General features: G+C 52.5%; 1 protein-coding gene across 1 annotated transcript in view; it reads left to right on the top strand.

Annotated features, from left to right (window-relative positions):
• The first annotated feature begins 248 nt into the window (after positions 1 to 248).
• NADSYN1 (NAD synthetase 1) overlaps positions 249 to 12,643 on the top strand; it is a 41,208-nt gene continuing 28,813 nt past the window's right edge. The window contains exons 1-6 of the mRNA XM_023738111.1: positions 249 to 396; positions 2,626 to 2,686; positions 5,942 to 6,058; positions 7,428 to 7,481; positions 9,588 to 9,677; positions 11,705 to 11,756. Of these exons, the coding sequence (XP_023593879.1) occupies positions 312 to 396; positions 2,626 to 2,686; positions 5,942 to 6,058; positions 7,428 to 7,481; positions 9,588 to 9,677; positions 11,705 to 11,756 (459 nt within the window). The 5' untranslated portion in view covers positions 249 to 311. The remainder of the gene's footprint in view (positions 397 to 2,625; positions 2,687 to 5,941; positions 6,059 to 7,427; positions 7,482 to 9,587; positions 9,678 to 11,704; positions 11,757 to 12,643) is intronic.

Here is a 12,643-nt window from a genome sequence, read left to right as displayed (position 1 = left end):
GGCCTGCCAGCAGGGGCAGAGGGCGTTGAGGGGGCGGGGCCTGTCGCTGCTCGGCGGGCCGGCCGGGAGGGCGTGGAGGGGGTGGGGCCGGACACTGTGGCTCCGCGGGGCGTGCACGGGGCGGGGCGTGCACGGGGCGGGGCGTGCACGGGGCGGGGCGTGCACGGGGCGGGGCGTGCACGGGGCTCGGTGTGCTTGCCGGGAGTGGGTGGGGCGGCCGCACAGCCCGGCGGAAGTGGCCTCGAGGGTTGGAGGACTGACAGACTGACCTGTCTTCCTGCCGGCCGTCTGCCGGTGTCGCTGAAGCCAGCATGGGCCGGAAGGTGACCGTAGCCACCTGCGCGCTCAACCAGTGGGCCCTGGACTTCGAGGGCAATTTGCAAAGGATTTTAAAGAGTGAGTCTGGGGGCTGCGCTGGCGGGGCAGACGTCCACTCTGCGGCCCCCCTTGCCCGCAACCTGCACGCTCCTTGCCCTGGATGCACTCGCCACAACAACAGATAAGATAGTGGGTAATGGTCACGCCTCTGGTGGGACACGTGGTTTGTGAGGCTTGAGAGTGAGAGAAGCGGGGGAGGGGGGGGGCAGGGGAGACAGCTGGGAGGGGCGGGGCACGCACCTGGCCTCCAGCATCTCTGCGGCCCCGTGTGGCTCACCTGGTGCTGAGCTGCCCATCCTCGGGGGTGTGTAAGCGGAGGGGCAGCCAACCGCTGGCCGGGGGTGTTTGCAGAAGAGGCCTGCAGTGAGTAGTCTGTGGCCCGCGAGGACCTTTCTGGTGGGTAGGCACTGGGAGACATCGGCTCAAAGATGGAAGACAGTACGGGGGTGAGCCAGCGAGCTTAAAAACTCTGCGGGCTCTGTGGGATGACAGGCTCACTTTGAGAGTGAAAGGTTGCACGCTTCGTATCTTAGCCGCCCTGCTCACCTGCAGGTGTGGGCCACCCAGGTTGTCTTGTACGGAAATACTTACTCCCAGAGGGTTTGCCAAGAGCAGTTACAACGGAATTTGAGCAACAGCGTCTCATCCGCGCGGTGTCCCTGGAATCTTCATCTTTTCTTTTTTTTAAATTAACCTGCTTTCCTGTCGTCAGAGCCACAGCAAGTCTGGCTGGGTGAAGGGAGGCGTCTCGGGTGGCCAGAGCTGATTTTCAGGTAGCCTGATCTCCGCCCTAGAAAAGCTGCCGCCCACATCCGCCAAGTGGTAGTGCTTGCAGGGTCCCACTGCTGGGCTGGAAGCCTTGGGGGTCCAGTCAGCCCCTTCGGGTTCCGCACTTTCTGCTGCAGGTGTTCGGCGTCTGCCTGTTAATAAACCACCGGAGTGTGTCCCACCCCCGACTCCTCCTCCTTGGTGCTAAGGGTCAGCCTGGAGGCCTGACCCTGTTTCTCATCTTGGTCAGGTGTGAGCTGGTCTGGGTGGTGCTGTCCTTTGCTGCCGGGCTGGTTGCATGGGGTCAGGGAGCTCGCGGGGCTTTTTAAATTTCATTTATTATTATTATTGTCATTATTTTTTATTATGATTGCTGCAGAAGGAGTCCCTGGGTGATGCAAATGGTTAAGTGCTCAACTGCTAACTGAAAGTTCGGTTGAGGGACCGAGTTCCTGGGGCTGAGGGCTGGGGACCGTGGTCTCGGGGCATATCTAGGTCTATTGGTATAACATAGTTCATAAAGAAAATGTTCTGCCCCCTACTTTGGTGAGTGGCATCTAGGGACTTAAAAGCTGTGAGTGGCCATCTGAGATACATCTATTGGTCCCATCACGTTTGGAGCAAAGGCGAATGAAGAAAACCAAAGACGCAAGGAAAATATTAGTCCAGAGGACTAATGGACCACATGAACCACAGCCTCCACCAGCCTGAGCCCAGAGGAACTAGATGGAGCCCAGCTACCACCACCAACTGCTCTGACAGGGATCACAATAGAGGGTCCCAGTCAGAGCGAGAGAAAAATGTAGAACAAAATTCAAATTCAGAAAGAAAGATCAGACTTACTGGTTGACAGAGACTGGAGGAACCCCCGAGACTGACCCCCAGAACCCTGCTAACTCAGACCTGAAGCCACTCCTGAAGTCCACCTTTCAGCCAAAGATTAGACAGGCGTGTAAAACAAATAATAACACATGTGAGGAACGTGCTTTTTAGTTCAGTCAAGTAAATGAGAACAAATGGGCAACCCCTGCCCAGAAGCAAAGACGAGAAGGCAGGAAGGGACAGGAAACCTGGACAAATGGACGCGGGGAACCCAGGGTGGAAAGGGAAAGGGGGAGAGTGCTGAGACAATGCGGTGACTGCAACCAATGTCACAAAACAATTTGTGTATAAATTTTTTAATGAGAAACTAACTTGTGCTGTAAACTTTCACCTAAAACACAATAAAATTTAAAAAAAAAAGTGGTTCAAATCCACTTAGAGGTGCCTTGGAGGAAAGGCCTGGAAATCTCCTTCCAAAAGATCTCAGCCTTGAACACCCTGTGGAGCAGTTCTACTCTGCACACATGGGGTTGTCATGAGTTGGAATCGACTCAACAGCAGCTAACAAGAACAACACACCACAGCAGGGTGTTGTATCTGCCTTTGAATACGTTGTAGGTGCTGAAATTATGCCTTTTTCTCCCTCTGTTCATGTAGGTATTGAAGTTGCCAAAAACAAAGGAGCAAGGTACAGGCTCGGACCAGAACTGGAAATATGGTGAGAGCAGACGCCGCAGATACCTGGGGTTAGCTGAGCGCACAGCCTGGGGTGGGCAGGTGGCAGGGTCTGTGTCTGCTGGAAAGGCACTGGGGCAGGATTGAGAGCTGGATGTGCCAGGTTCATTGAAGAGCCTATCAGCGACCTGTGCTTGAGCCTGGTTGTGTGTGGGGTTACTGTGAAGTCGGCAGCCAACCATAGCAGCAACAACCCCCAGGAGCACATGAGCAAGAGGAGGCTCAGGAGGGCTGCAGAATCCCTGATTCCAATGTCCAGGAGGTAGGGGAGCCACATTTCACCAGGTCGGAGCTGACTTCAGAGCCAGGCGGCATCCATTCTACCTCTGCCCTTCTCGGTTACCAGGCTCATATTTAGCCGTAAAAAGGTCTCAGAACCTTCCCGTAAAGAAGCATAAGGGATCATTTCCAATTTGCCACTTTGCACTAGTTGGGGAAGCTGATTCCTTGATTCTCTTCTTGTCTCTTAGTTTAAAAAAAAAAAATTAGTTGGCACATTGTAAGCCTCTTAACAAGCTACAGTTCCTTTCTTATTTTGGGTGTCAGCTGACTTCTGCACTTTGCGAGTTTCCCGTTCGTCTTTGTTGCTCCCATCAGCTGTGGGCCCAGAAGTCTGTCCTCGGTCCTGTTCCCTGTCTTGGTGGGTTCTTGTTTCCGGACTTCGCTGAAGCAGAAACTGTCTGCTCTCAGGCTTTTCGTGCTCGTCCTGGAGGCATCTTTCTGCCCTTCTAAGTCCATTTTCTCCCTCAGGTTGATTTCTCTCCTTAGACACTTCAAATACAGTTGTTTCCTCCCTAATATCTGAGAACCTCAACACACTCATTTAGTGTGTTCTTTCAGGAGTTACCTCTCCTCGGGGCCAGCGATCCTGGGTTGGCCAGGATTGGGTAGCTTCTGAGTGGCGTCTACTCCTGAGCTCTCAGCTCGAGCCTTGTGTCCTTTTTCTTGCCCCTGGAGGGGCAGAACGGCAAGCCAGGCCTCCTGGCCTGATTGCTACCCTATTAGATCCTGCTGTCTTTCTCTGGTCCCTGGGTGGTACAAACAGTTCACGTGCTTGGCTACTAACCGAAAGATTGGAGTTTCAAGAACACCCACAAGCCCCTCGGAAGAAAAGCCTGGTGATCTACTTCCAAAACATCAGCCATTGAAAACCCAGTGGGGCGTAGCTCTACTTAGGCACACATGGGGTCACCATGAGTCAGAGTTGCCTTGAAGGCAACTGCTTTTTTTTTGTGTGTGTATGTATTTATGTACGTATAGTCTACATATCTACGTATCTGTGGAATCTCTGGGTGATGCAAACGGTGAGCACACTCAGTTCTAACTGTCAGGTTTGTGGTTCAAGTCCACCCAGAGGCACCTTGGAAGAAAGGCCTGGTGATCTGCTTCTAAATAATCAGCCTTTGAAAACCCTGTGGAGCCCACTGACACACATGGGGTGACCAGGAGTCAGAATCGACTCCATGGCAACTGGTTAGCTGCTGTCTTTCTCCGTCCTGTTCTTTCACCTTCTAACAGTTTGGTTCACAGCCCTGGGTCTGGACCTGCCATCTTACAAAAGGAAGATTTTTAAACTGAAGGGTCCTAGGCTGGTATACTTGGATCAAGAGGGGTAAGGTCCCCGCTGAGCTGGGCTCCAGACCATTGGTGGCGTGCAGTACGGGACCTCATTCAACGCTCCCAGCGGTCTACAGAGAGAAGGCTGAGGCCTGGACGGGAGCTGAGGTGCCCACTGAGCGCAGCCTCTTTTTGTCCCTGCCGGTCAGGGGCACCTGGAAGGAGGTCTGAGGGCCGGTGCCCCCGGGTGGGCCTCCTCATGCATCTCTACGTCCTCACGGGAATTGCTGAGTGATCCTTGGAGTCAGTTGCCTTTGAGTCAGTTTTGTATGTAGATTTTGTGTAGGCAGGCTGGCACTCGAGGGCCCCTGGGGACTGTTGATCCATCAGCCCACGTTATGACTTGCTCTTCCGCTTACGGGCAGACGAGCTGGCGAGTGCTGGTGGCTGGGTGTTGGGCAACAGGACACCAGGCATTGCAGCGTTGATGGGTGCCCCACGGGAGTGACGGCCCCCTGGGGCAGGATGGACATCCCAGGCCTTGACCCCTCACGGAGCCATCTTGTTTTCGTCTGCGAGAACCAGGGGTTTCCCGCTTACCAGAGCCAGAGGCCCAGAGGAATGCTTTTCCTGGCGTTGAAAGTGGCCAGCGCCAGGTTTGCGGTTTAGGTCTGTGTGTGCAGAGCTGGCTCAGCGTTGGAAATGCGCTCTCCAGACTGCTGCATGGTAGAAGGGCAAACGTTTTGAAGGTCGGAAAGTTCTAAATGCTCTGTATTTTATTTTCCAAACCCCGGTCCTAAGAGCTGGCCCTCAACCCAGTTCTTACATTTTACAACATCACTGAGCATCGCATGGACTTCCTGGGCCGTTGTAACAACGTACCACAAACTGGGGGGGGGGACTCAAAATCACACAAGTTTATCCTCTCACGGTTCTGGAGGCCAGAAGTGCGGATCAAGGTGTCTTCAGGGCTGTGCTCCATCTGAAGACTTAGGGGGGAAGGCCCTTCCTGGCCCCTTCCGGCTCTTGGTGGCCCCAGGCTTTCCTCGGCTGGTGGCTGTGTCCTCCCGTCTCTTGCCCCCGCTTCTGTGTGTCTCCTGTCTCTCAGAAGGACGCTCGTGACTGGGGTTAGGGCCCACCTCGCCAGTCCAGGGTGACTTCATCCGACCCTTTCGCTTGCTCAATCTGCAGACATCCTTTTCCAAGTGAAGTCACGTTATTCAGGGGTTTGGGGAGCTAAGACGTGGATACATCCTTTCCGGGGCCACCGTTCAACCCACTCCAAGCCTCTACGGCAGGGAACTCGGGGGAGGCCATGTGGGTCATGGTTGAATGTTTGCTCAGTCCTTGTCTGAAGGGTGATCTCCTGTGGCTTCAGCTGTGTTTCTATCGGGTCTTCTTGTAGGTCAGCGTGATTTGGGCCGTATTAAAGATTTAAAAAAAAAAATCCAAGGGCAGTACTTCTTGATGTGAGAGAGAATTTTTCATAGTAAGTTAAGGCTAAGAAAGAGATGTGCCTGTACATGTCAATGTCCTGTAAACCGTACCTTTTTCTGTAGCGGGGGTCCTAACTCTGGCTGCACAGAGGGCTTGCCGGGGAGGCCTGGCCCCACCCTACAACTGCTGCCTGCCTGGGGCTGTGGCTCACCCGTGACTCACCTGTGGCTCTCTGTCCCTGCAGTGGCTATGGATGCTGGGATCACTATTACGAGTCAGACACACTGTTGCATTCGCTTCAAGTCCTGGCAGCCCTTTTGGAATCTCCAGTCACTCAGGATATCATCTGTGACGTGGGCATGTAAGTGCCGACATGAGGGGTTCAGCACGAAGGGACGTCTGCGGCTGGGGCTCCAGGACTTGCTGCATCCAGCACCACCCTGAAGTCCGGGCTATGAAATTTGCACATTTCAAAAGCTACAAAGGCCATGTCCCTGGGTGGCGCAAACAGCGAAAGTTCTCCTCTGATAACCAAAAGGTTGGAAGTTCGAGCCCCCCAGAGACACCTCAGGAGAAAGACCTCGTGCTCTACTTCTGAAAAAGCAGCCGTTGCAAACCCCGTGGAGCACAGTTCCGCTCTGACCCACGTGGGGCCTCCGTGAGTCAGAGTCGACTTGACCGACGGCCACTGGTTACAAAGGTCTTAGGTTGAAATGTAGGTTTTGTTTCCGCTCCCCGCACCAGCCCCCAGTCTCCTAACTCCCCCACACAGAAGCAGCTCCTGGAAGCAGGCTGTGTATGTTCTTCTAGAGGGCCCCTGTGCAGATACGAACAAGTGTTCACCTGTCACATAGCTTTTCTGACTGGATGGTAAGCTTTGGAGATGGTCTCACGTCACCCCGTATGGACAGGCCCACATCAGCATGGCGTCCCCTGTGCATGGGTTTACTCTATTCTCTTTAGCTCTCCTTATATCCTGTTTCACGTGATATGAACGCGGCCATTTTACTTTCTTTTCCTTAGCATTTACCTTGCGTGTGTATTTTTTTCTTTGTCATTTTCTCGTTGCTTTTTTTAAATACAGTTGATTTTTTTAGAGCAGTCTTGGTTTACAGAAGAATTGTAGAGAAGGTGCAGGGAGTTCCCATAACTTCTTGCATCCCGGTGGTGCGTTTGTTACGATTGACGAACCAGTACTGATACGTTATTGTTAACCAGAGGCCGTAACTTACGTTAGGGCTCCGTCCTTGTGTTGTACGGGTTTTGACAACCGCGTCACGTTGTGTGTCCACTGTTAGAGCATCCCGCAGAATAGTGTCACTGCCCCCACCACGCCCTGTGCTCCCCCTGTTCGTCCCCCTCCCGCGGGCCCCTGGCAGTCACTGATCACTGTCTCTATGGCTGTGCCTTTTCCAGAACGTGTGTCCTTGGGATCCTACGCTGTGGAGCTTTTTCAGCCTGGCTTCTGTCCCTTAGCGATGTGCACTGAAGGTTCCTCCACGTCTTTCCGTGTCTTTCGAGCTTGTTTCCTATCCTGAGCCCCGCAGTGTGCTTATCCTCACATGTGATTTGAGAAAGTGACCTAAGCGCCTCGTGGTTTTTCTTAAAGCATCCGGGGCGGCTTCGTACAGGAGCAGCGCGCGTGGTTTCGGGGGCCGTGGGATTCGCGTCTGCTGGCCGTGCCTTCTCACGGCTGAGGCCGACTGCTGTTCTTCCGCCTTCTCGTGCAGGCCCGTGATGCACCGGAATGTCCGCTACAACTGCAGGGTGATCTTCCTCAACAGGTAGGCCGCCCTGCCGGGGAGAGCGGGGGCGTCACCTGCCGGACGTCCGGGTCTCGCCTGGGGGGCTGTGGGGACTTGTGCTGCTCCCTGCTAATGGTGGTCTCTGGAGACCACGAGTCAGTGGGTTTTTCTGGGAATATCAAGTTTTTTTTTCTTCTTTTTAAATTGTTGTAGTTTAAGTGAAACTTTACAATTCAAGTTAGTCTCTCATACAAAAATTTATACGTTGTTATGTGACCGTAATTGCCCTCCCTGTAGTGTGACAGCACATTCCTCCTTTCCACCCGATTTCCCGTGTCCATTCAACCTGCTCCTGACTCTCTCTGCCTTCTCATCTCGCCTCCAGATGGGAGCTACACATTTAGTTTCATGTATCTACTTGAGCTAAGAAGCGTAGTCTTCACAAGTATCATTTTATGTTCCATAGTCCAGTCTAATTTTTGTGGGAAGAGTTGGCCTTGGGGATGGTTTCAGTTCTGGGTTGACAGAGAGTCCGGGTGTCATGCTTTCTGGGGATCCTCCAGGCTCAGACTGTTAAGTCTGGTCTTTTTACCAGAATTTGAGTTCTGCACCCCTCTTTTCTCCTCCATCCGGGACTCTCTGTTGTGTTCCCTGTCAGGGCGGTCATTGGTGGTAGCCGGGCACCATCTAGTTCTTCTGGTCTCAGGCTGATGGTCTCTGGTTTATGTGGCCCTTTCTGTCTCTTGGGCTAATACTTTCCTCTTGACTTTGGTGTTCTTCATTCTCCTTTACTCCAGGTGGGTTGGGACCAATTGATGCATCTTAGATGACTGCTCACTAAGGCAGTACCAGCTTTTAGTGAAAGCCCTGTCCTGGTGGCACAGTGGTTAAGTACTGGGCTGCTAGTCAAAAGGTCCGCAGTTCGAACCCCCCCAGTGGCTCTGTGAGAGAAAGACCTGACGATCTCCTTCCGTAAAGATTAAAACCGTTGCCGTTGAGTTGATTCTGACTCATAGCGACCCCATGTGACAGAGCAGAACTGCCCCATCGTGTTTCCAAGGCTGTAATCTTTATGGAAGGAGACGGCCACTTCATTCTCCCTTGGAGTGGCTGGTGGGCTTGAACCACCAACTTTACGGTTAACAGTCGAGCGCTTAACCACTGTGTCACTAGGGCTCCTGTCCATAAAGATTACAGTGTAGAAAATCCTACGGTGCAGTTCTGCTCTGTCGTATGGGGTCACTATGAGTCGGAATCGATGCGACAGCACCAACAGCAACAGTGACAGGCGATCCGTCAGACGATTCGGACGGCAGGGATTCTCTCCATCCCTGTCTCTCTGACGTGGACACCTTCACCTGTTAGACAGACACCCAGAGGGGTGGGTTTGGGGACACGTGTCCTTGTTGCCTGGAACTCAGTCTGGGTGAGGGAGGGCTTGTAGCGTTCCCCATGGAGACCCTGGGCCACAGCGGCCAGCGGGTCTGTCATCCTCGGCTGTCAGGGAATGGAGCCCTGGGGAGCGCAGGCAGGAAGGGTGTCGTGCTGTAGACAGGAAGCTGAAGCCCCGTGTCCCAGTCTCCCAGCGCTGCCCTAACAGAAACCCCACTAGTGGCTGGCTTTAAGGAACAAAAACTGACTTTCTCAGAGTTCAGGAGGCTAGAAGTCCGAATTCAGAGCACCGGCTCTAGGAGAGGGCTTTCTCTGTCCGCCCTGGGGGAAGGTCCTTGTCTCTTTCAGCTTCTCTTCCTCGTTCCTTGGTGATCTTCACATGGTATCTGTCTTCCCCTGCCTGTGCTTCCTTCCTTCTGTGCCTCATCTCCTGTTATATCTCAAAAGTCATTGGCTTAAGACACACTCTACACTGATAAGGCCTCATTAATGTAACAGAGAACCCTATTCCCAAATGGGATCACATCCACAGGTATAGGGGTTAGGATTTATGACACATATTTTGGGGGAGCAGAATACATAACACCCAAGGGGAGTCAGTGATTTGCTCGGAGCCCCGCTTTCGAGCTGGCTCTGTGTCCACCACGTGACCCTGCAGAGTGGTGGCCGCCTGACCTGCCCGCTCACTCGCTCCTTGTTAACGACGTGCTCGTCCCGTGAGCACGTGGTGAGCCACCTTGTCCCTGCCTGCAGGAGGATCCTGCTCATCCGGCCCAAGATGGCCCTGGCGAACGAAGGCAACTACCGGGAGCTGCGCTGGTTCAGCCCTTGGTCCAGGAGCCGGTGAGTCGGGCTCTGCGTGCTGGAGCGTGCTGTGTGGTCACTCCTGGGATGCTGGTTCAGCATCTTCCCTGCATGCAGCAGGTTTCAGATCCAGGCGGGAAGCACGAGAACTCAGGGCAAGGTGCCTGCCCCCTGAGGTACCTGCCATCTAGATCTGGCTGTTTTTATGCTTCTTGTTGTTAGGTGCCGTTGGGTCAGAGCCAGCTCATAGGGACCCTGTGTTTACCAGAACAAAACACTGCCTGGTCTCGTGGACGTCCTCAAAATCGTTGTTATGCCTGAGCCCATTGTCTCAGCCACTGTGTCAATCCATCTTGTTGAAGGTCTTCCTCTTTTTTGCTGACCCTCTGAACTTTACCAAGCATGATGTTCTTCTCCAGGGACTGGTCCCCCCTGAAAACACATCCAAAGTATGTGAGATAAAGTCTCGCCATCCTCGCTTCTAAGGAGCGTTCTGATGTTTTTATGCTGCTCATTAAATTAGACCAGACCTATCACAAATCATGTACGACTTTTGAGTTACCCCCTTGAAAATATGATGCTGAATGAAGTAAGTCAGTCACAAAAGGACAAACACTGTACAATCCCACTCACAGGAAATATCCAGAATAGGCAAGTGTATAGATAAGCAGAGTTTACTGGTGGTTACCAGGGGCTGGGGCGAGGGGAGAATGGGAAGTTAAAAAAGAGAAGGAAGAGAAAATATTGAAATGGGTGGAAGCAACCCATGTCGATCAACAGATGATAGATAAACACAATCTGGCCCATCCACACGGTGGAGTATTACTCAGCCATAAAGAGAAATGAAGTCCTGATGCTGTCTACGACACGGATGGACCTTGGACATGATGCTGAGTGAACGCAGTCAGTCACAAAAGGGCAAATGTTGTATGGCCCCACTTACATGGAATATCTAGAATGGACGCATACATACAGACCAAGGCTATTGGTGGTCACCGGGGCAGGAGGGAGGGGAGAGGAGGATCATTGCTCAGGGGGCACGGAGCTGCTGTTTTGGGGAGATGGAAGGAGCTGGAAACGGATAGTGGTGATGGTTGCATAGCGTGATGGAAGTCATTAATGCCACCAGACCGTACGTATAAAAAGTGTTGAAATGGCAGATGTTTTGTTCTATGTCTTTTAGCACCACCACACCACAAAACACAGTCTCTCGATCATCAACTAGCGGTAAACCATCATTTGAAGTGAAGTATCACTTGTATTTTGAATGACCCTACACAGCAGTGTTTCTCAGCCTCAGCACTGGTGATGTTTGGGGCTGGGTAGTTTCTCATTATGGGGGACCACCCTGTGTGTTGTAGGATGTTTAGCAGCTTCCTTGGCTTTCACTCACTGGATCCCCGTAGCAACCCCCACCCAAGCTGTGACAAAAATGTCTCCGGACAGCGCCGTGTGTATTTGTATTTTGGCGACACTTTGGCTCACTTTGGACGCGTCATCAGGAAGGACCCATTGCTAGAAAAGGACCTCATGGTTGGTAAAGCAGAGGATCTGTGAGAACGGGGGAGACCCTCCACGAGGTGGATTGGTGTAATGACCACAACAATGGAGTCGGACGCTCTGGTGATCATGACGACGGCGCGAGTCTGGCAAACGTTCCGTCTGTTCTACACAAGGTCGCCGTGAGTCGGAGCCGGTTCACGGCACCTGACGACAACAGTAACAACAGCTTGGATCAGGAATCCTACTTGGGTTTCCCTGTGGGCAAGCGTGACCTGTTTTCACATAATGTACTCATGACGCACCTCCCAGAAAGGCTTTGCATCAAAGAGCGGGGAACCTGAGACAGATGACGAGACCACCAACAGCTATCATGTCACATGTCGATGGCACAGGAGTTTCGTCAAATCGATCGTCGTACTTTTAAGCTGATAATTTATGGCACTGTGTGAACACGTGGTGGTTTCTCTGCCAGTTCCTCAACTTGAAGCTCCCCCCTTGACTTTTGTTACGTTTAGATGTCCTTCTCCGCTCTTTTCTCACACTGGCGCTGTTCTCCTTTCCAGGCAAGTGGACGAATATTTTCTCCCTCGGATGATACAGGACGTAACAAAGCAGGTGAGTCCTGGGTTTATACTCATTTTCCAGCCAGACGTCATGATTTCAGGCTAATGGCGGACTGTGGGGCAGGGTCACTTTTGGATCAAAGTAGCAGAAATCACGGCAGCCATTGTGGTTAGTTGCGGTCAACTTGGCTCCACCTCGTGGTGACCTTACGTACGACAGAATGACACGCTGCCTGGTCCTGCGTCATCTGCGTGATCATTGGCGTGTTTGAGTCCATTGTGGCTCTTGGGGCACTCCATCTCACGGGGGGTTCCCCTCATTTTCGCTGACCCTCTACTTCAAACGTGATGTCCTTTTCTAGTGATTGGTCATTCCTATGATATGTCTGTGGCGCAGTGGTCAAGAGCTACGGCTGCTAACCAAAAGGTTGATGGTTTGAACCCACCAGGCGCTCTTTGGAAGCTCTGTGGGGCAGTTCTACTCTGTCCTATAGGGTTGTCTGTGAGTCAGAATCAACTCGACGGCAGTGGGTTAGGTTGGTTCTGTGATACGTCCAGAGTAAGTGAGGCAAAGTCTCACCGTCCTCGCTTCCGAGGAGCATTCCGGCTGTATTTCTTCTGAGACAGATTTGTTCGTTCTTCTGGCAGTCCACAGCATGCTCAGTACTCTTTGCCAACAGCACAGTTTGAAAAATGAATCAGTTTTTCACTCTTCTTTTTCATTGTCCAGCTTTTGCGTACGTACGAGGCGATGGAAAAGACCATGGCTCGGGTCAGGTGCCCCTTCGTCCTCAGAGCGACGTCTTAGCTTTTTGGAACTCTAGAGGTCTTTTGCAGTAGAGTTGTTCAGTGTGATATGCCGTTGGATTTCTTGACCACTGTCTCCATGGACACTGCCTGTTGACCCAAGCAGAATGCAGTCATTGACAACTTCGTTTT

This window comes from Trichechus manatus, unplaced genomic scaffold (genome assembly GCF_000243295.1).
Source record: "Trichechus manatus latirostris isolate Lorelei unplaced genomic scaffold, TriManLat1.0 scaffold00113, whole genome shotgun sequence".
Lineage (NCBI taxonomy): Eukaryota > Metazoa > Chordata > Mammalia > Sirenia > Trichechidae > Trichechus > Trichechus manatus.
Note: the sequence above shows the minus strand (reverse complement) of the source record. Positions and strands in the feature narration are given on the sequence as shown.